We start from the raw sequence: 22,095 nt of genomic DNA on the forward strand, positions 1-22,095 counted from the left end.
ATTGCACAGGAGTAAATCCCACTGAACTCAAAAAGCATGCAAATGATCAAACCTGCCCTCCCCTCCTCCTCCCTCCCATCACCTCCCTTTTGCCCCTTCCCTCCCCTTCCTTTGCCCCTCCTTCCCCCTCCCCTTCCAGTCCCCTCCTTTCCCCTGCCAAAACAAGATCAGCACATCACATGTCTTGTTTCTGTTATTTGGGCTGATTGCTGGTGTTGCCACCACTCACCATATGCTCAGAGGCACATGTTACCAAATTCTTCCAAGCTACACAGGAAGTGGATTGGACTGTGAAAGACCAACCCAAATTGTGTTTGCATTTTGACCAATTTGTAGGGCAGTACAGTATCTCAGAGAGGAGGTCAGGCCTCCTGCTCCCCTGCTGCATTCACTATTGTTGCCCAATTTCCCTGCTTTTTAAAGTTTGATAGAAATATCTGTGGGCTATAGGTACATTCTTAAACCGCAAGGTTTTTTGCCTATTAGTGAATAATCCCTTAACTGTTGTCTGTCTTGAGCATTATTTGTTTACATATAATTCCTAATGCTGTTATGTATGCCGTGGACCTGTAGAAGTCTGATAGAAAGCATGTACAATTGTGTGTGGGTTGTGTTGTTGACAAATCGTAATGCAGGTATGCATTCTTTGTTTCTGTGTCTCTCTCATACGCCTCCCCTGGTGAAATTTACAAATAAATGAATAAATACAAATTCTTGTGTGGCCATTTCAGTTCCTCTGGTTACCTTACTCCCTTTGAGTTTCAGTGGAATAAAAGCAACCAAAGGCTTTGATATAGGTGACCTTCTGTACAGATTCCTGAATATTTCTTTTTCATAAAAAGGCAAACAGTCGTTTGGTTTGAAGCTGCGGGTTTTATGGGCATTTTTTTTTAGAACAGTCTCATTTGAGGAAAATGGTACAAAGAATTCTTCTAGGGTTAAGGAGGCTTTGAAATAGATGTGATGTAGCTATGCTAATAAATACACATTAGAAATTCCAGGCTCTTTGTGTCTTGACCATCCAGCTGTGTCATACCTCAAGTCACCGCTGCTGTCTCAAGAGCTTTTTCTACATGAACAATTATCCCTCCCAGCACTGCAAGCTGTGTCACAAATGTATCTTATGCACAGGTGCACTTGTAGTTACTAACCAGGACTTTATTTTTTACTTGTTAAATATTTTTTGTTGCTGATATAAGAGTTGTTCCTGTATCTTCATTAATGGTGCAACTTAATTAATTGTATTGTTTGGTAATACACAGATAATTTGACTGTCTGACAAATCTATTGTGCTGGAAATTCCATCCAAAACAGGCTATGGGTTTACAGATCTGTTGGATGCCCTTTTTGGTTGATGTACATTTTTGGCGTTAGTCATATGGTCAATTCCCACAGCGAGCCGAGCTGAGCTGCCGGGAAAGCGAGGAAGCAAGAAGGAGCGTCTTCCCTCGCTTTGCCTCTCCTCTCCTCTGGCCGGGCATGGTGACCGGGGTGAGTTACTCGCCACCCTGGTGGGTGAGCCTCTTGCACCGCCTGCCCCACTTCAACCTGCGCTGGGAGGCCATTGCTGATGACTTCCAACCCGAGGACACCAAATACCAGCAGAGTCTGAATACATCAAGGACTCCCCCAAAGAACAAGGCACTAGTCTCTTCAAAACCAGCATCCTCCCATCATTTACCGCTGCAGTTCAGGAGCAGCAGAACACAGTGAAAGAGATCGTCATCACCAACATGGCTGCTGCGTACAAACAGGGCCAGAGAAGTGTGAAGAGGAAAACGAAAGGTTTCTTGTCTCTAAGTTACAAAATGGAGGATGGCGTTTTTGGGAGTCACAAAGATCAGGTCCTGAAAAAGCTGAAGAAGAGCCAATTTGTGTTCTTTCAAATTGATAGAATCATAGAGTTGGAAGGGGCCTTGTAGGCCATCGAGTCCAACCCCCTGCTCACAGCAGGAAATCCACAGCTAGAGCATCTCCCGCAGATAGCTGTCCAGCCTCTGCTTGAAGACATCCAGCGAAGGGGATCCCACCACCTCCCTAGGCAGTCGGTTCCATTGCCGAACTGCCCTTACTGTCAAGAAGTTCCTTCTAGTGTCCAATCTGAATCTACGCTCCTGCAACTTAAAACCATTAGAACTAGTCCTACCCTCTGGGGCAGCAGAGAACAAATCTGTACCCTCCTCTATGTGACAGCCCTTCAGGTACTTAAATAGTGCAATCATGTCACCCCTCAGTCTTCTCTTCACCAGACTGAACATGCCAAGTTCCTTCAACCTTTCCTCATAAGACCGTTCTCCATACCGGCTATCATCCTCGTCGCCCTCTTCTGAACCCGCTCCAACTTGTCTATATCTTTCTTAAAATGAGGCGCCCAGAGCTGAACGCAGTATTCCAGATGAGGCCTGACTAATGCAGAATATAGTGGGACTATTACTTCCCTCGACCTGGAAAACTATAGCTCTGTTTATGCAGCCCAAAACCGCTTTTGCCTTTTTTGCCGCAGCATCACACTGCTGGGTCATGTTCAACTTGCGATCCACTACAATTCCAAGGTCCTTCTCACACGCACTACTGCTAAGCCGGGTATTTCCCATCCTGTACCCGTGGATTTTGTTTTTGTGGCCTAAATGCAGAATCTTGCATTTGTCTTTATTGTCCTACCTTTATTGTCCTACCTCCGGAACAGAGCATATCTAGTATAAAAAACCTGGTTGAATGTGGTTCTCTCATCGTGACACATTTAAATGTTATTTTTTCTTTTAATAATGTTATTAGTTATTTAATTTTGAGAATTGCATTATTTTATTGATGTATGTATTGCTATATTCATGTTTTTGTAAGCTGCCTTGAGGCCTTTTGGCCATAAGGCGGGGTATAAATAATAATAATAATAATTCCTTGCAGTTATTTCATACTTCCCCCAGTGAGAATCAGTACAGTGATTTCACTTGGAGCAAATTACTATTGTTGGTGTAGGATCAATTATGTGCCTAGCTGTTGATTGTAAGGCTGAACATCTGAGCCTTTGTTGAGATGTCACAGTTCAGGCGCAAACATCCTGTTCCTTAAAAATTAATGGTGACCGTTGACCTCTGTGAATAACACTGTTTATTGTATTTAGGCAGTTTTATACCAGCCGGTCAACTGTGTCCACTAGATAGTTTATGATGGCTAAAAAAGAAAATAACAGCAACAAATTCTCTTGACAAAATGCTGCTTTTTGCAGCTGAATCTAGAATATATTTCAATCTTACAAACATTTCACTAGTGGAATATAGCATTCTTTCTCTTCGCTCCCCCCCACTTTAGTTCCTTAAATCTGAAATGGTTCCCCTAACCCTAGTACAATACAGCTTAAGGATTGTTCCTCCTGTGTCAGGTAAATATGTCACACATTGCTACATGTGACAGTGCAGGGTTGCATTTATGTGTTTCCTTTATAACTGCTCCCCCGCCAAAAAAATAAAGCTGAGAGAGGCAAAGTACACAATGGCAGATCATCATGGACATATAGCTGCTCTGAGAATTCCTCTCTATGCCTGCTTCCCTGAGTGGTCCTTGCCCATGGCTGCATCCTGCATTCTTACTGAGGCACAATAATATTTAAAACAGAAAGCAGACAATCCCACTGGTGATCTCCCTTTTGGGCTAATTTTCCACAACAGCTAGGTATTCCATCATTTTGATTGTATATTTGTGTGTGCAAATTAGATAATGTGACTTGGTTCACACACTGAAATGATCATATTCTGTCACTTTGTCAGCTTCAGGGCTGGGGGCTGGGCAGTAACGAAGCAGCCAGCAGTTAGCTGGGCAATAAATCAGTCAAGGCCAGGCAAATAATGGAGGCCGGCTGGCAGAAGAAAGGCTTGACAAACTAACCAGTAGCAGTGTCCAAGAGCAATGTCCAGGTAGGGAAGCAGAGTTCAGAAAACCATGGGTCCAGTCCGAAGGCCGAGAGGCTAGCAACGGCATTACACCCGAGGGGTCACAACCGACATTGTAGTCAGCAGTCTGCTGCAGCCATGAACTGCCTTTTATAACAGACTCCCTAAGCCAGGTGCCCGTGATTAGTCTCCCAGCTGTTCAGAGCTGCTTGTTCTTAAACTACCCGACCTCTTCCTTCATTGCTGTGCTACTCGCTGGCGTCTTCTTTCTGCAGGTGGGAGGGGAGCCTCCTGTTCATGCCCAGAATCCGATTGAGGGGCGTCAGCCAGGTCCTGGACATTCTCCAGCTGGGGAAGAGCCAGAGTTGTGTCCTCAGGGGTTCCACTAGTTCCTTCTCCTGGGTCTGCCAACTCTGCCTCTTCCTCTTCCTCCAAGTCCTCTGAAGGGGCCATGACACACTTTGCCATGTGATTCAGTGCTTTTCCTTGTTGGTGTCTTGTCTTTTTTTAATCAGGATCTATTCCTAGCATCTCCGGGTGTGTGAGGAAGTGTACGTGCATCTGAAGAGTGTTTTGGGTACTGAAATGTTAATCAAGAGGTTTGCTATTTAAAGGCAATAGCTGTCTTGGCATAGAAAGCTCAGCTCAATGGTTTTATTTATAATTGGTGATTGTGTGTGTATGTGGAATGAGCCTGTAAATTGCTTTAAGGGCACAAAACTAGATGTGATGGCAAGCACTTCTGGGGTCTGACCTCCTGGATATTTTTTTTGGAAAGGGTAAACAGAGTATATGCTTCCGGCCCCCATTCAAATTGAAGTTGTGTTGCCATTTTTGCAATCTAAATCTTCCCCCTCTCTTGGAGCTGCTAATTGCCAAATGAAACAAAGGGTACAGATACATGCTGAGGAACATTTTTCTGGTGTGCATTAAGAGTTAGAATGTACGTTTTTCTAGGAAGTTTAACTTTTTATATATGTTATATTGCGGTACTTGAAAACTGCTTTGGAACTCTGACCTAAGGTGTGATTTAACTCATTGATTTAGGTTATTTGGTGATAGATGGGCATTTCTTAGATAAGTGCTGCTTTGGTCTGCTGGGTGACTGCCTTTGCCCATATGGATCTCATTTATATATTGGTTGTTGACACCTTGAGTTAATTTGAAGTTTTTTTTAAAAAGCAACTTAATTTAAGCCCATCATTTAACTAAAGAGCTGTAAGATATTGCATTATCAGTTTGACACACAGGTTGACTACAGTCAGGGTCACATGGCAAAATTATTGTCTTAGGATGATTCTAACTTTCAAAAGGTTTCAAGCACATCTTCACTTCCTGGGTCAGCAGTTTAAGCTGGCAATGTTATAAAAATTCTGGATATTTCCTGGATTTAAGTGGCTTAAGACATATGAGCATTAACTGAAAATTCGTATTTCTTACACAGTTTCAGTCAAACACAAGGAATGTATATGATATCTGAAAGAGAAACCAGGGCCTTAATTTGTTTCAAGCTTTGGAATAAGTATTTTGTAGTTTATGCTTTTTAACCAAGAAGGTTTAGTCTGGTTTGTTTTGTTTTTCCTGCTGCCCAACAATGCAGTGGAAAATATAATTTGCCATATATAAATTTTCTGCTAGAGACCCAGCTACCTTCCTGCATTCTTAATTTTATTGTTTACAAACTTGCCCTGTAGTTGACAATGCTGTTAGCAGATTGTTTGATTTGGTTTTTGCCTAGAGAACAATATGCACATAATTTACACTAATACTGCCATGACCACTTCTCTTTTCTTAGTTTTTAAAATTGTTGTGGCAGTATTGGGACTTTGAAAATGTCAGGCTTCTTTTTAAAAGATTGCAGGATTTGTGTTCTACATGCGATGTTTTTAATGCAGCCATCTCTTGTCAGTCTTATAATCTCTCAGAATCTCCTTAATGAACTTCTCTAGGCAAGCCAGAATTGGGAATGCATGTGATTTTGACTGACAGGCCGTTAAAAGGGGAGAGAGACCTTTTTTTCCAGATGGTCCATCAATCATACAAAGAAGAGAGCTATCATGAACATGCCAACTCACTCTAGAATATGTCATTAGTGAGAGCCTAATTTATTTTTCTAAAGTTAGGCAAATAATGGAATCATATGCTTTCACATCATCCCTGGAAAGCCATCATTTAAAATGTTAAAAGAAAAATAAGTCATAAATGTGAAAACAGAACAAAAACCTATCATGATTAATCTGTGGTTTGACAGGAGGGACTTGTTAAATGTAAGGCAAGGGGTTCTTGGCAAGAATGCTCTTGTACTTTGTGCCATAAAAGTGGGAAATTGTGGATGCGGGAAGTAGAGAAATGTGAATGATTGGAGCTTGGTTGTGGGGCTTTGATTCTTGGGTTGAGTGAATTGAGTGGGATAAGAAAATGTTTGTTTATATTTTGGGGTAGAGAGGAGTTAGCAGAAGATATGAGGTATGCTCAGATTAAGGGGACATAAAAAATGCAAGTCCATTCTGCAGCCCTAGAATACCAGTTTTGAAATAACCTGATTTCTGTCTGTTTTATAGAATTCTGTATTATCCCTTAATCCTGTAACCTTGCCAATGTTGACTCAGTCCCTGCTTCTGTGCTGGATAAATGCCCAGTTGTTTGGGGCCAACATAACTTTTCATTGGTTTTTGGTGAGCATGAACCATTCTGTTGCAATCATGTGAGTTGTTACCTCTGTTTCAACTCTTAACATTTTGTCTTAGGACCTGTCTTAAGTTTGCAGCTCCTGTTCCTAAGACTCACTTCCTGGTTCTAATAATTCAGTTCCAGCAGAAAAATTATTCCTGTTCTGGGGAAAATGAAATTATGTAAACTTCATAGGGACATAGGAAGCTGCTTTATACTGAGTCAGACTGCTGGTCCATCTAGCTTAGTATTGTCTACACTGACTGGCGTTGCCAGGGATTGAATCTGGGTCCTTCTGCATGCAAAGCAGATTCTGAGCCATGGCCCTTCCCATTCTAGGGAAATTGTCCATTTTAGATAAATGGTCCAGAACCTCCAGATATATCCATTGGGCCATGAACTGCAAGGAGAGAGACTTGGGATATATGCAGGCTCTAGGTGCTGGAAGTATATAAAGTGGTTTTTTGTTCTCTTCTGAAGTATCTGTTTCCTTAACCTTTAAAAGGATTTCAGTTGTGTTCTGTTGTATATTTGCTAGAGTCAAGAGAATTCCCTTGTAAACCAGCATGAAGGCACAATTAACACTGCATTTATAAGATCTGTTCTTCCAAAGCCTCCAGTACTTTCCCTGATAGTCAGTGAAGTGTTGCCCAGGGTGGCAGTGTTCACAGCCTCAGAAAATAGCGCATTGCATAGTGTCATCCAGGAAGTTCAGTTTTCTAAATATTAGGCATCTTTGGGTTGGCCTACATAAAAATTCCCTCCTTCCCTACATTCCTTTTGGCTCTCTAAAATCAATAGTGTGTGTCCTCCTTTTCTATATACCATCAATGTGCCAAGTTTGAACAAGAAAGACATTTAGCCTTTTGCACAAGGCTAACGCTGAAAACTTTTCCAAGAGCCTTCTAATCCTATTTGCTTGAATTGGCATTTGATGATCAGTAGTAAACTTATACTTTGGGAGGGGTTAGCTGGGATTTTATTTAATTTTGTAACTATTTGGGGTGAGATATTTGTTAAAATCAAGTTCATGCTTAATAGTTTGCATTTAAAACGTTGTAACGCACCCAGAGCCTTGTGATAAGAGCATGGGTGCAAACTTTTAAATCCCTCATTTCCAATTGTTATGAAGTCTGAATACAAAGTACGTAAAAAAAAAGACTTGGACAGTGGGCAAGTTGAACATACCCAGACTGTGTCTTACCCATCTTGGGCCTGTTTCCAGGTGCTCCTTGTGAGAGAGGTTCATACGGTGGTGACAAGAAGAAGGACTTTTTGATTGTGACCCCCGCCCCCATATTTATGAAATGCTCTTCCTGCAAGGCCCACCTGGCACCGACATTAACATCCTCTGGATGTCAGGTTAAGATGTATCTCTTCTCCCAGGCTTTTGAGGGATTATGATGATCATGCTTACAGCTGTTTCTCTCTCTTCCCTTTGTGCAGTTTTTTGTGTGTGTGGGGGGTGTATTTTATTCTTAAATTTGATGGTTGTTTAATTGTGTATGTAAGTTGCCTAAAATGTTTTGTATTAGGAGACTTAATAAATTGGATTAATCATCATCATATATAGGCTTGCTTCTCTTTCAAAATTTTAAATAAAACACTGAAAAGAAGCTTTATCTTAGGGTTGTTATGCATGTTTCATTTTAAGACATAGTGTTACTCTCTTAACAACCATTCATATATTAAATTATATAAAATTGCTAATATACAGTGCTACTCTGAGACAATGTCTATTAAGTCATTTGAATTTGTATACTATTTTGATATAGCAAAATTTGAAAATGGAGAGTTCTCCCTAAATACTTTGAAAAGGCCTATAGAAATATATACGTGCATTTAAAAAATTGGTGGGTGATTAAAAGTCATATAACTGGTTATGCCTCCTCCATAACCAGCTTCTATACTGTATATGGTATGCTTGTTCCAGAGATTCATTGGCCATCTGTGAACGGATTAGGCCATGGGTCATTCACATGTCTACTATATGGTAGTATTGGGGGTGGGAAATGCATTCACCTCTTGATTACTAGATGCAGGGGAGGAAATCTTCAAAAAGACCTTGATGCTAGCTGGCTGGCATGAGTGATAAAATCTTACTGGTACTGAAGCAAGAATTCTCCAAATGTTATGACTGAAATTTAAATGTGTGTCTTTGTTTTTTCCCTTTGACTACTTTTAGGTGGCCCGCTGAGGAAAATTCTCCATGAATGTACGTCACAATGATGATGACCGACCAAATCCCACTGGATTTGCTGAATGGGGAGGTAGCCATGATGCCTCACTTAGTCAATGGAGATGGAACTCAGCAGGTCAGTAATTAAGAGCCAATGGATTGTTCTGAATACACATAGCTTGAGAGAGAAATGCTGCTATACTGCACTGCTTTCCCCTTTGCTTTATATGCAGTGTATGCCCATGTTAAGTTATACAATCTAGTTTCTTTTTAGTAAGAGCCTCAAATATGAATTCTAACTACAAGGCCATTCAACCAAAATATATTACAGCACATAACTTGCTAAAGGTTTTCTGCTTTGTCCAGATCATCCTGTGAGGAAGAGATGACTTACTAGTTTTCTTCATTCCGTTTATATCCCGCTCTTCCTCCAAAGAGCTCAGAATGGCTTACATGTGGTTCCAAGCTGGTCTCCCATTCACCCAGCTTGCAAGATTAAGGGAGCAGTCCTAACTATGCAAAGCCAGTATAATGTACATGGGCTTAACTTAAGCCTGCATAAAACGTGCCGGATCCAAACCCTGTTCAGGAGTGAGGCTACTATTGGTTGAGCCAGCCCAAGCCTGACCAAAGGAAAACAGGCCTTTAAAATAGACTTTGAATTATACCACCCTTTTTCCCAGTGTAAGTTTCCACCAGGTTGCCAGGTCGCAGCATGGAGGTGAACGGAGTTAGGATCTGGCATAAGTCTCCCCTGCCTGGACACGCCCCTGCCACCCCGCTTTTTGGATTAATGCCAGCCTTGGATGAGCCAGATGAGCTGATTTACACTGGCATACCTCTAGCTGAACTGAGGTTGGTGACTCAAAATTGGCATATCGCTGGCTAACACAGGGTTCAGCCAGCTGACCTGGAGATCCCGCAGATCCTAATTTTCTCATCCCAGCAGATCTCGGGTTTGGATTGCTCTGCCTTATGTTCAGCATTAGAACTGTGTCACGATTCTAGACCGTTCTAACATACGTATCCTAAAATGCTTGTAACACCTTTTTGGTGGTGAAGCCAAGAAAATAGTTCTCTTTGAAGGTCTAATATGTGCCAAAGTTATTATTGTTATCATGGGATTGGGAAGGAATGGTGGCTTGCCCAATGACACTGTAGCCCTTTCATGTGCTAGTTATGTGAAGTGTGCTCTAAGCAATTACCATCGGTTTCTGGCTCATCTGGTAGTGTAGGGCAGCTCATCCATAAACTCTGTTAATGTGCAGATTATATGCCAATGTGTGAACGTCTTGGGCCAGCAATGCAGCCCCAGTAATGTGGATCACCATTCATGTGACTGACTTATGCAGCTGCAGTGAGCTTTGATGTGTGAAGGGTAAGAAGCAGAGTTTTCCCAGATGCATCATTCTGGCTGTCTGGAAGTTGCATGGAGAGTTTAATTCTAAAGAGTTCAGTCACTCTGGATGTGCCTTAAAATTCAGGACCTTGCTGAGGGCAACATAGTGACTTCCTGGCCTATAGGAAACAGGACAGTACAGACAACCTCTTGGGGGTGAGGTAGGCAGATTGAATGTGTAGATGCTCTCCACTGAGAAATACTACTTTGAGGCCATGTGAAAGGTTCCATTAGTTTTTATTATTGCTGTTTATATAGACAGATATATGCATACAGACACTATATAAAAATAATATTTCTTACTTACTATAATTCAGTTACTGTGAAGAGTTTGAAGACTGATATCCCTCCCTGCTAACACTTTGTGGAATTGGACCAACTAGAAAGTGTAAAGTTTCAACATGAGATACATATCTTTGATTTTGTTTCTTTGGTCTAAATTCCTGCCCTGAAATCCTGAGTTTTTATAAGCACGAGAGTGTGTGTGTGTGTGTTTGTGGCTTAGTTATTTTAAAAAATGAAGAGCTCTCTGTCCTAATGCCTTTTAATGATAGGAAAAGAAAGCAATATAGGCTTTATCACAAAAGCAGTGTCTTATTAATATATGTGTACGTATATACTAAGCCGTTTCCAAACAGGCTGCAGGCAAGTTGGATAAATAAAATGGTATCTCCCAATGCCTTATTGCTCAGTATTTCACCAAAAGATCTCCTGGTTACACTAACCGCTATCCTAAAGACCACTTCCTTCCCTAAGCACTACCATGATCCCTAAGTTTGGTGGAGTGTGCCCTGTTGGGTTTGTATCCTTTTGTATTACATACAGAAGGTATTAGTCTCATTCTAAGGTTCCAGATTAATCTTTTCCTTACCATTTTGTGTCCTTTTTAGCTTTTCTTAAAATAACTTTGAGTGCATGGTCTGTATTATTCCCTGGCAGTGTGGCAGTCTGAGGGTAGAGAAACACTTACTGTTGTGCTGGTTCCAGTACATCTCCGCCTCTCTTTTATGAAGACGGGGCACACAGCGCTAGTCAAACTCTGCCCCTTTTTACTCTAAAACCTGGTTGGATCAGCCTGAGTGTTTTTTTTAATCCAGCTTCAAGCAGATTTTGTAACTGATTGGTAGGTCAACCCATTTTTCTTCCAGGTGTGGCCAATGGAAATGATTGACTGCCAGCTCAAGCAGAGATGGTAATTGGCCCAACACTTTGCTGTGGGTGGTCCTGAAAGGTCTGAAGTCAGTAGTGAGGAAGAGAGGTGTGGCCAGCAGAGGAGAGAGTCGCTTCAAAACACAGCCAGAAAAACCATTGTGGCTGCTTTTGAAGCAACTAGTGATTCTGTGTGTAATTGGAAGTAAGTCCCACCAAGTAAATAGAACTCCCAGGTGAGAGTGGATAGGATTGCAGCCTTAGTATGCACGTACACCTTTTTTCCGTGATGGAATTCAAGGCAGTGTACATAATGGGCAGCATTCAACTAAAGGCTAACCTGTCCCGTCAATGTAAGGATTAGCACTAGCACAACAAGATGTATCCCTTTCCTTTTTGTGCACCCTCCCCAGATCTGCTTTGGAGGCTTGGGGGAATCCCTAGAAAAGATTGAGGAGGTATGTGTGTGGGAAAGTTCCATTCCACAAGCAGAAATCCTTGTGCTGATGTAACTACCTAGCACTACATTTAATACAATCCAGAGTTTGCAGGGGGTCTCCCATCCAAGCACTAAGCAGGTCCATACCTGTTTAGCTTCAGCAAGGTTGCTGTTGTATGAGCCTTCAGATGATAGCCCTGATCAGGACTTGTACCTTAGTATGGTGATTGTCTTCACTTGGATGTTTAAATAGTCAGTTTTGTGGAGATATAAACACAGCAGGGTAAAAATAGTGAAGTGGTGGGGGAGTAGGTGGAGAGAATGAGCATGACCCACAATTTGGAACATTTACATTGTGTGTCTTTATGTAAGCAGTTTGCCAGACAAGGGCAGGTGGTCATTCCTCATTATTCAGAGAGGATCAAAGGGAATATATTCAGTCTGACGTCAAACCTTGTTTCACTGTTCCTGACCAGAATATTACATATATTACAGAATCATAAATTTAAGGGGTTGAGTAACAGAATCAGTACAAGTGAAGCAGAGTTTGTGTGAATAAGGCTAGGCCTGCCTTATAAATTTGCCATATAGTGACAGTGTAATCTTCAGGATGGCAGCCTTCAGCCTTTTCAGACCCAGGGCCAGCTCCTTAATTGTGTATGTTTTGATAAAAGTAACCAAAAATCCTGTTTTCGTGGAAATATCAAACAGAAACTGAGTTAGCTGGCATCCACTCCCCCAATTATTTTTCAAAGAAACAAATCTTTTTATTGTAAAAAATAATAATTGGAATTTGTGTGTGTTTGGAGAATATAAATGATATGTAACTGAGTTTTGGATACTCTGTTCATAGGGTTTTCATGGTAAGAGGTATTCAGAGGTGGTTTACCATTGCCTTCCTCTGAGTTTGGATGCAATAAACTGTCACTAGAAGCTAAAATGATGAAACTGAGGTTATCATGCTTTGAACACATCATGAGAAGACATGATTCATTAGAAAAGACAATAATGCTGGGAAAAACAGAAGGGAGTAGAAAAAGAGGAAGGCCAAACAAGAGTTGGATTGATTCCATAAAGAAAGCCACAGACCTGAACTTACAAGATCTGAACAGGGTTGTTCATGGCAGATGCTATTGGAAGTCACTGATTCATGGGTTCGCCATAAGTCGAAATCAACTTGAAGGCATATAACAGCAACTGATTTTTAATATTTTTTTAATAGAAATGCATGTGGAAAAAAGACATAAAATGCCAAAGATTGTTGGGATGTTCTTTCAGCAGAATAGAGCATGCTATACAGGCATACCCCGCTTTCACGTTTGCAACGGGACCGGAGAGTATACTTTAAGTGAAAATCTACTTTAAGTGAAGCAATTGTCTTCACTTGTACTGCACGCAATCACCACTAGATGGCAACGGCATCATGCCAATAAAATGTACGTTATTGCGAAGCGCGCGAACGTTAAGCGGGGTATGGGGACGTATGGAGCATGTATGTTATAGCGAGGCAATGTTAAGTGGAGCAACATTAAGTGGGGTATGCCTGTAGTTGAACATCCAAAGCTGCTTTTATACCAATAGAGACTACTCAGGCAGGTACATTTCCCAGCTTTACTTGTTAAAACTAGAGAGGCCAGGAACAGAACCTGGGACTCTGCCTGCAAAGCATATGCTCTGCCATAGAGTCACAGACTGCCATTCTGGCCTTGGTCACTTTGCTCATTGCCTGACCTTTTGCAGCTGCTCATGCATATGGACTAGTGCCCTTTCCCCCTTCTCCTAGCATCAGATGGCTTTTCAACAAAGCAACTCCCTGATTTTTAGTTTTGAACAACATCCAGCTAACAAAATCCAGAGGTTTGCCAATTAAAACAACCAATACTTGCTTACCAGCAAAGGGGGGGGAGGGATAACCAAAATCTAAGCAAGAGAAGTGTATATATGATATTGGTACTAAGCTGCATCTCTTCTCTATTGTAAAATAACAAATTGACTGTTTCTCAAGAGGGAAACAACAAAGAAGTCTAATTCTAACAAACCTCAGTTGCTGTGCTTGAAAGGCTCTTAGAACTAAATCAATCCAGTGAAGATGCAGGTAATCTAAGACGAGATTTAAAATCAATATGCTTGATCACAGACATTCAGTTCAGTTCCATTATACCACAGTGTCCTGGGAAGATGTCCTGGGGTTGAGTTTGTTATTTCTTTGAGTCTCTTATTTCTTTGATTCTGTAATTGCCTGCTCACAACTTGCCGATTCAGAAAGCTTTCAAGCCCCACCTATCTCAAGGCCCAGATTCTTGGTTTCAGAGAGGTGTGTGTGTAGTTTTTCCATTTCACCCGATAAACAATTGTGTGAGGGGGGGAGAGTGGGATCATATTTGCTGGCCTGACCTTTGCCATCCATGCATTGAGGCGCATGTCTGAGGAGGAGACTGTGCTCTATACACATACGCTGTTATATCGATCTATGGTGTGGCCGCATTCGGTATATTATGTACAGTTCCAGTCGCCTCACTTCAAAAAGTATACTGTAGATTTGGAAGAGGTTCAGAAAAGGGCAACCAAAATGATCAAGGGGATGGAGCAGCTTCCCTATGAGGAACAGTTGCAGCATTTCGGGCTTTTTTATTTAGAGAAAAGGTGAGCAAGAGGTGACATGACAGAAGTGTATAAAATTATGCATGGCATGGAAAAAATGGACAGAGAAGTTTTTCTCCCTCATAACACTAGAATTTATGGACATCTAATGAAGCTGAATGTTGGAAGATTCAGGACAGACAAAAGAAAGTACTTCTTCACACAGCACATAGTTAAACTATGGAATTTGCTCCCACAAGAGGCAGTGATGGCTGCTCTTTAAAAGAGGATTAGACAAATTCATGGAGGACAAGGATATTAGTGGCTATTGGCCACAAGCCACGATGGCTATGTTGGAGGCAGTATTTCTCTGTATATTAGTTGCTAGAATCACAAGTGGGGAGAAGGCTGTTGCACTCAGGTCCAGCTTGCAGGCCTCCCTTGGGCATCTGGTTGGCCACTGTGTGAACTAGATGGGCTGCTGGCCTGATTCAGCAGGCTGTTCCTTTGCTCTCCCTGTGGTTTTGAACTCCGGGCAATCAGGGTCCAAATCGTGAGGATGCTTACATGCATACAAAAGCTCTGTGGATGAGTTCTCCTCAGGGTTGGATGGTGGGGCCAGTGGGTGAGGCCAACTCTCCCCTTCCACCTAATTGTCAATTGTTTGAGGGATAATTCCTGGATAAACTTGTTGCTTGAAACTGCATTCAGATTTCATCATGTTTGGAATGTTATGGCTGGGCATACTGTTTAGCTTTTAATTCTTGTGAGATATTCTGATTTTCTCTCTCTGACACTCACACTTTCAGACATACTCATGCACAATCCTTCCCCGATTCATACACTGTTAGGCCTAGTTTCTCACAAGCAGCAAGTGAGATAAAAATTGCTTTTTGGCTACACCACTTCAGCCCTTGGGCAATGGGAGGGCACTTCAATATCAAAACTTTTGTCTGCGTATAGAAAAGAGTATAGCCGTTTTTTCTCTGTCATGTTAGCTTACTTGGGCACTCCTTTTGGGGGGGGGAGAGGGGTGTATGGAGTGACATTCCACTATACGATTTGCCACTTGTGCAGGCTGAAGCAGTATACCCTGAAACAGGTTTGTTTAATCATCTGCTGTTTGTGAGCAAGCAGGGCTTGTGCTTGAAGTTACAATTCAGGCCTGATGGTGGTAGCTCTGGGAATGCAACACCCAGTGCAGGATTTGGGGCACAAGCACAACACACAGATGAAGGTCTGGGACAGTTTCGCTGGCGGAGGCAGGATACTTACAACCTTGCACACAGACAAACGTTTGAATGTCTGTGGAAATCTCTCACCTGAAAGCTCTTTTCAGTCCTTCAAGTGAAGCTGCGTAGGCTGGTGTGTGTGTAGCCTATTGCTACATCACTCTCCTCAAGTGTTCATTGTACCCACACTGAAAAACTGCAAAGGTCTCTAGGATCTCTTAAATTAAGGTCTAGCTGGAAGGAAGATAAGCATCCATACACAATAGGCTTTAATTTCCTTCAGTTGCCACAGCATTCTTTCCTTAATTTTTAAGTGAATGTTCCATCTTTTTAAGCTAATTATAACTCTCAGGAACAATGGATTCTCTCTTAGAAAGGGCAAGAAGGAACAAAAAACACTTTAGCTCACTATCTTGGAAAGTTAACTTTGAGTCCCAAAGTAGTTCCAGGATGCAAAATACTGTTTTGGAAGACTTGAGAAATAAATCTTCTGAGCAAGTTTGCTTACCACCAAGGCATTCTCGGTTGCTGTGTATAAACAAAAGAGAGCACAATGCGCCCCAACATTATTTGTCCCAGATGGAGTTCTAAACTTGGCCCCTTCTCTAGCAGTGATGTCATGGTGCACCAGCAAAGCTCTGAAACAGAGGCGTGCATAACATCCATTTTATTCCGGTGTGATTGGTGTGGGAGGGGAAAGCTGAGGGGGTGTTGGTTGGAAAGTATGTTTCATGGTTCCCCCCTCCCTCCGCTGTTCTTGTGGAGAACGGCGGTAAAGAATGTGGGGCTCATGGCAAGGAAGAAATAGCTTTGAATAGTGGGGTGTTCTTGTTTCTCCCCCCCCCCATATATGTACCTGCATATATAGTGTAAGAAGAGCTGGTAAAGGGTTTCTGGGTAGTTTGTATCTGAAAAGCTGGGGGAGGAGTGGGCTGTCATTTCTGTCTTGCAGAACTTCCTTAAAGCAAGACACATGCTTGCTTTTTCAGAATCTCACTCAGAGTGCATCTTTGTGGAGATTTCTGTTAGCCAGGTCAGTGTAGCAAACCAAAATTCCAAGAAAAGCTGTTGCATGCAAGAAGTCTTGTATCAGACTCAGGCCAGGACTGTCAGTAGGTAAGAAAGGGAGAAAAGAGACCAACTCAGAAATGCACAGAGAAAAAACCTCTATTTGCACAGAAATGTGCTTTTAAAAAATGGTCTCAGATAGGATCCTCTTCAGCCGTGCTGTTGGAATGGCTGTAGTTTATACTCTCCAGTGGCTCTGTCGTCCTGGAGAATCTCCAATTCCGGATTCCTGAGGTCAGGTGGTTTGAACTAAACTGAAGCAGGGCTGGCATCTGAACTTGGCATCCTTGGGTAGTGGCCAGGGTCCCAGTGACCTGACAGTGCTCACTGCTGACACCTTCTTTCCAGAGGAGAAAATTAAATAATTTTCTTGCAGAGCTAGTCGTCTGGATTGAGCCACTATTTTAATTTCGATAATGATCCTGTTGTAGGGTTACTCCAAAGCAGTGTAGAGAATTTAAAACAGTGGTTAGACCCGGTCATTCAGCAATGCTTAATAATAATAATAATAAAATTTTATTTATGAGTCGCCTATCTGGCTGAATGAACGGCCACTCTAGGCGACGTACATAACACAATAAAATACAATATAAAAACAATGAGAACCACAATCAATAATTAATCTAACACCACCCTTCCAGTTAATAACAGCATTAAAAGCTAATCTACCTCGGAGATCCCGTAGGCCTGCCTGAACAGCCAGGTCTTCAAGGCCCGGCGGAAACCTATCAGGGAGGGGGCATGGCGAAGATCGAAAGGAAGGGAATTCCAGAGGGTGGGGGCCACAATCGAAAATGCCCTCTCTCTGGTCCGCACCAGCCTAGCTATTTTAACTGGTGGGACCGAGAGGAGGTCTTGTATGGCTGATCTTGTCGGGCGGCATAATTGGTGACGCTGGAGGGGCTCCTTCAGATAAACTGGGCCAAAACCGTATAGGGCTTTAAAGGTCAACACCAACACCTTGAATTGGGCCCGGTAAACAACTGGCAGCCAGTGTAGATCTACCAAAACCGGAGTAATATGATCACGGCGACAGCTTAGAGTGCTGCTACTGCCTGTGGCCACAGCCACTGGGTAAGCCTGCCTTGGCCTACCAATGATTGAGGGGTATACCAGAAGGCATTTTGCCTATGGCCTCTCAAAGCAAAAGGTGATCCTGAGCTGAAGCCTGGAGTGTAGCAAGAAGAAAGTCCTGTTCTATTGACCAGGTAAAGGGCTTGAAAATACTGTTTCAGCATTAGTACCTGACTCTTACTATAGCAGCAACAAAAGTGGTTTTTTCTCTCTCCCTCCCTTGCCCCTCTGTTGGAGTCTCTGATCTATGGTGGGAAGATGGCCTGTTCTGGATGGGGTTGCTCTTTCCTTGACGTAGCAGGTCCGAACCTGGGGGTACTCCTTGATTCAACACTGTCACTGGAGGCTCAGGTGGCCCCAGTGGCTAGGAGTGCCTTGTTCTAGCTCTGGCTGGTTCGCCAGGTTCGGTCCCTTTTTTACAGAACTGACTTGCCCACAGTGCTCCAAGACGCTCTGAGAACTTCCAGACTGGATTATTGAAATGCGCTCTACCTGGGACTGCCTTTGAAGATGACTCTGAAACTTCAACTGGTTCAAAATGCAGCAGCCAGAGTACTGGCTGGGGTTCCCTTTAGAACTCATATAACCCCTGCATTGGTTGCCAGTTCGTTTCAAGGCCCAGTTCAAGGTGATCACATTAGTGTTTAAAGCCCTAAACGACTTAGGTCCCAAATACCTGAGAGACTGCCTCTTTTCCTGCAAATGCTCTTGGGTGTTGAGATCAGCAGAGGGGGCCCTTTTGGTAGTTCCACCACCCTGAGAAGTTTGGGGGGTAGTGGCCTGGGAGAGGGCATTCTCTGTGGCAGCCCCTAAGCTGTGGAACTCTCTCCCCACTGAGATGTGTCTAGCAACTTCATTATCTAACTTTCAGCAAATGCTGAAGATGCACCTCTTTACCCTTTCCTTTGACAGCTGAGATGTATATTTTTAGGACCCACCCTTTTTCTTGTGATGTTGTTTGGGTTGTTTTCAACTGTTTTTAATTATATGTTATTAAATTGTTGTGACCCGCCCTGGGATCTTTGGGTGAAGGGTGGGTAATAAATTCTGATGATGATGATAGTGACAACTTATATGTAGATTTGTATTTGTATATGCAGGCCATTCCAGTTTATGGCTCGGGGTGCAGTAAGTAACAGACACCACCCTTTGAGCCACTCTTTGAGCACTTGGTTCCAGGGTTCTGTTGAAAAACAGCAACAGTGAAGTAATTGCTGTAATCCTGGAGTCTGTCCACATCTGTTTTTAGAGCATTTGCTTTCAACTGGTTGGTAAGAACCCCCAAATGAGTTGCACTTTGATTTAAGGTGAGTCAAGCAGTGAAATTGCCACCCTTTAAGGAAATAAGAACCCTGCTGGATCAGGCCAAGGTCTTATCTAGCTATCTATAATCAGCGGCCTTGGGCTTCTCAGATCCAGGACCCACAGTCAACTACAACCTGCAACGTTGTCTAGCATCCTGTATCCCACAGTGGCCAATGAAGCCCACAAGCAAGGCATAAGGGTGATAGTGACTGGCTTATAGAACCATTTTCTTTCTTAGAAGAGATGGCTAGAGGTGAAATAGGAGAAGACTTCTGTATGTGTAACAGTTGGGTAGCAGAAGGGACTCCAATCCTGACAAGCTGCATATATGAAAATTCCATCTATTAAAGGCACAGGAGCCTTGGGTTTCTTTACAGTGGATGTATGAGGATCTATTTAAAACTGGGTCCAATGCTGCAGGTTGTAATTGCCTGTGGGTCCTGGATCTGAGAAGCCCACAGCCACTGATAGTAGGATAGATAGCTTATTCTACACAACTTGTGCTGCTGTGCTCCCAGCAGATGTTCAGACCCAGCTACAACTGAGTAGGGTTTGGACATCCTGGATTAGTACATCTAATCCCTGAAGAAAGTCCCATATGGCTGTGTTCTCAAAACATCATATAAATACCCAGAGTGTTCTTTAAGTGACCCAGGCCTTTTTCACCTGATCGATTACTATATATTTAACAAAGCCAAGTAACAACTCCTGTGGTGTACGTAGTAAGAATGGGTTCAAATGAAAAACCACAGGAATATGGACTCAACTTATAAAATACCAGGATGGTGTACAACAAAATTTTAAGTGTAGAAAGCATGAAAAAATGGAAATGGACTGCCTTCAAGTCGATCCCAACTTATAGCTACCCTATGAATAGCGTTTTTATCGTAAGCGGTATTCAGAAGGGGTTTACTATTGCCTCCCTCTGAGGCTAGTCCTCCCCAGATGGCTAGGGCCTGCTCAGCTTTCCACAGTTGCACAAGCCAGCCCCTTCCTTGTCCACAACTGCCAGCTGGGGGCAACTGGGCTCCTTGGGACTATGCAGCTTGCCCACAGCTGCACAGGTAGCAGGGCACGTAACCCCTGAGCCACTCCCTGTGGGGGTGATCTTTAGCTGGCCCTTGACACCCAGGAGACACAAGCGGGAATTTGAACTCACAGACTCTGGACTCCCAGCCAGGGTCTCCTCCCCACTGTGCTATACCAGCTGTTCTGTGGAAAGCGTAAAATACCATAAAAACAATACAGAACAATGATGAAAATGGTTGGCTCAGCTTTACAAAGTTTAAACAACTGAATAGGCCTGTCAACATAAAGCGTTCAAGAGTCACCTTCCAAATCTTTGCTGGAAGTGTATTCCACAGCATGGGACTGGTGACACTAAATGTCTCTGTTTCAGAAGCCCAGCTAGTTTCAACTAGAAATTGGATAACTAACTGCACTCCTCCAGTTGATGTCAGTGATTGAGCTGAGGTATAAAGAGGAGTAAATACCTTCAGTCCTGCATTGTTCATAGGAAATGTGGGAGGAATGTGATATGCTTTCCTGAATATCTCTTTCCTTGCTAGATTTACAGCTGGGAACTAGAGGGAGTGTATGTGTGCACACGTTCCACATATGTACCTGATTTTTATCTTTAGTGTTCTCTTCAGAGCCTTCAAATTGCTCTTTGAATTCCCTGGGTTACATCTGCTGATAAACCGTACTGAGGTTTTATTACAATTTATTATCAAGCGGTATATACATTTTGTTAAATAAATATCTGCCTACCTCCAGAGATATCAGGAAACCATCTGGCCCTTCTTGTGGCCTCACATTGTGTGATAACAAAATAGGACCCCCTCCACAGTTACGGAATGCCTTCCCCTGGGAAGTGTGACTGGTGCTTACACAATTGACATATTGGCACCAGGTAAAGACCTTCTTACTTGCCTGGGCCTTTTTGTGATGTTAGAATTTTAGTTTACAGTTGCCCTGCCGAGCCATAATTGGATGTTTTATGGCTGATGTTATGGACGTTTTATCTCTTCTTTATTGTTGGATTTTTTAACTGAATTGTAACCGGACCATAATCGTATGATGGAGGGTGGGATAAAAGTATACCACATAAATAATCCATAAGTCTTCCAGGGCATACCATCATAATAGGTCATCCACCCTGACGGAGATCTAAGGTAGCATACGGACCAAACCTGGCCAAATAGAGAGATATTTCCTCTCTCTCCCCCCCTCTCTCGCACACGCAGGCATCATCCCCTCCTTGCAGTAAATGGGAACAGAAAGCCAAGTTGTGCCACTTCTGTTGGACTTGAGACAGCCCCATGATTGTCATGGAGGCCATGAGCTTCTGAGCTGCACTAGACAAGATGGCCTCAGCATGTATGTTAAAGTAAGTTTGTTTGTTTATTTATTAGATTTATATCCTGCCCTTCCTGCCACTGAAGCCCAGGGTGGCAAACAGAAACACTCTAAAACATCATAAAAACAGACTTTAAAATATATTGCAACAAAACATCCTTAAAAATATATTACAACAAAACATCTTTAAAAACATCTATTTTAAAAAAAGCTTTAAAAACATTAAAAAAAGCTGTAAAAACATATTAACAAGCAATTCCATCACAGACACAGATTGGGATAAGGTTAAAAGGCTTGCTGAAATAGGAAGGTCTTCAGTAGGCTCCAAAAAGATAACAGAGATGGCGTCTGTCTAATATGCCCTTGTTGTGCAGAATGGACCTCCTGATAAGATGGTATCTACAGAGGCCCTCACCTGCAGAGCATATATCAACTGCAACACTATCTTTGCCCGGTTTAGACAGTGAAACTGTTGATACACTGTTCATCCCACTGCCTAATTAATTCACAGACTGCTGAATGGGTATGTAGACAGGAGGATGTCTTATAGACAAAAACTATTCCTCCTTCCTGCCTACAGAGTCAAGGTTGACTACATACAAGGCTGTACGTAGAAATGTGGTGGAAACATCTGGGAGAAATTCAAGCCTTTCCAGTTTGTGTGGGTGTTTGAGACAGAAACAAACAAAAACAGTTTTATGGGGAAACCCCAGTAAAGTTCTGTACCCTCTCTTGTGCTCTGCCGGCCGTAATAA

At 42.5% G+C, this 22,095-nt stretch overlaps 1 protein-coding gene across 9 annotated transcripts in view; it reads left to right on the top strand.

The window, feature by feature from the left end:
• Positions 1 to 22,095, top strand: part of FNDC3B (fibronectin type III domain containing 3B) — a 389,419-nt gene that overhangs the window by 70,013 nt on the left and 297,311 nt on the right. For 7 of the 9 annotated variants that reach the window (XM_061637327.1, XM_061637337.1, XM_061637336.1 and 4 more), the window contains exon 2: positions 8,743 to 8,872. In XM_061637327.1, the coding sequence (XP_061493311.1) occupies positions 8,771 to 8,872 (102 nt within the window). In that variant the 5' untranslated portion in view covers positions 8,743 to 8,770. Of the gene's footprint in view, positions 1 to 4,106; positions 4,163 to 6,466; positions 6,563 to 8,742; positions 8,873 to 22,095 lie in introns of those variants that run through there. The other 2 variants (XM_061637330.1, XM_061637328.1) reach the window with 2 other exon arrangements.

This window comes from Rhineura floridana, chromosome 7 (assembly GCF_030035675.1).
Source record: "Rhineura floridana isolate rRhiFlo1 chromosome 7, rRhiFlo1.hap2, whole genome shotgun sequence".
Lineage (NCBI taxonomy): Eukaryota > Metazoa > Chordata > Lepidosauria > Squamata > Rhineuridae > Rhineura > Rhineura floridana.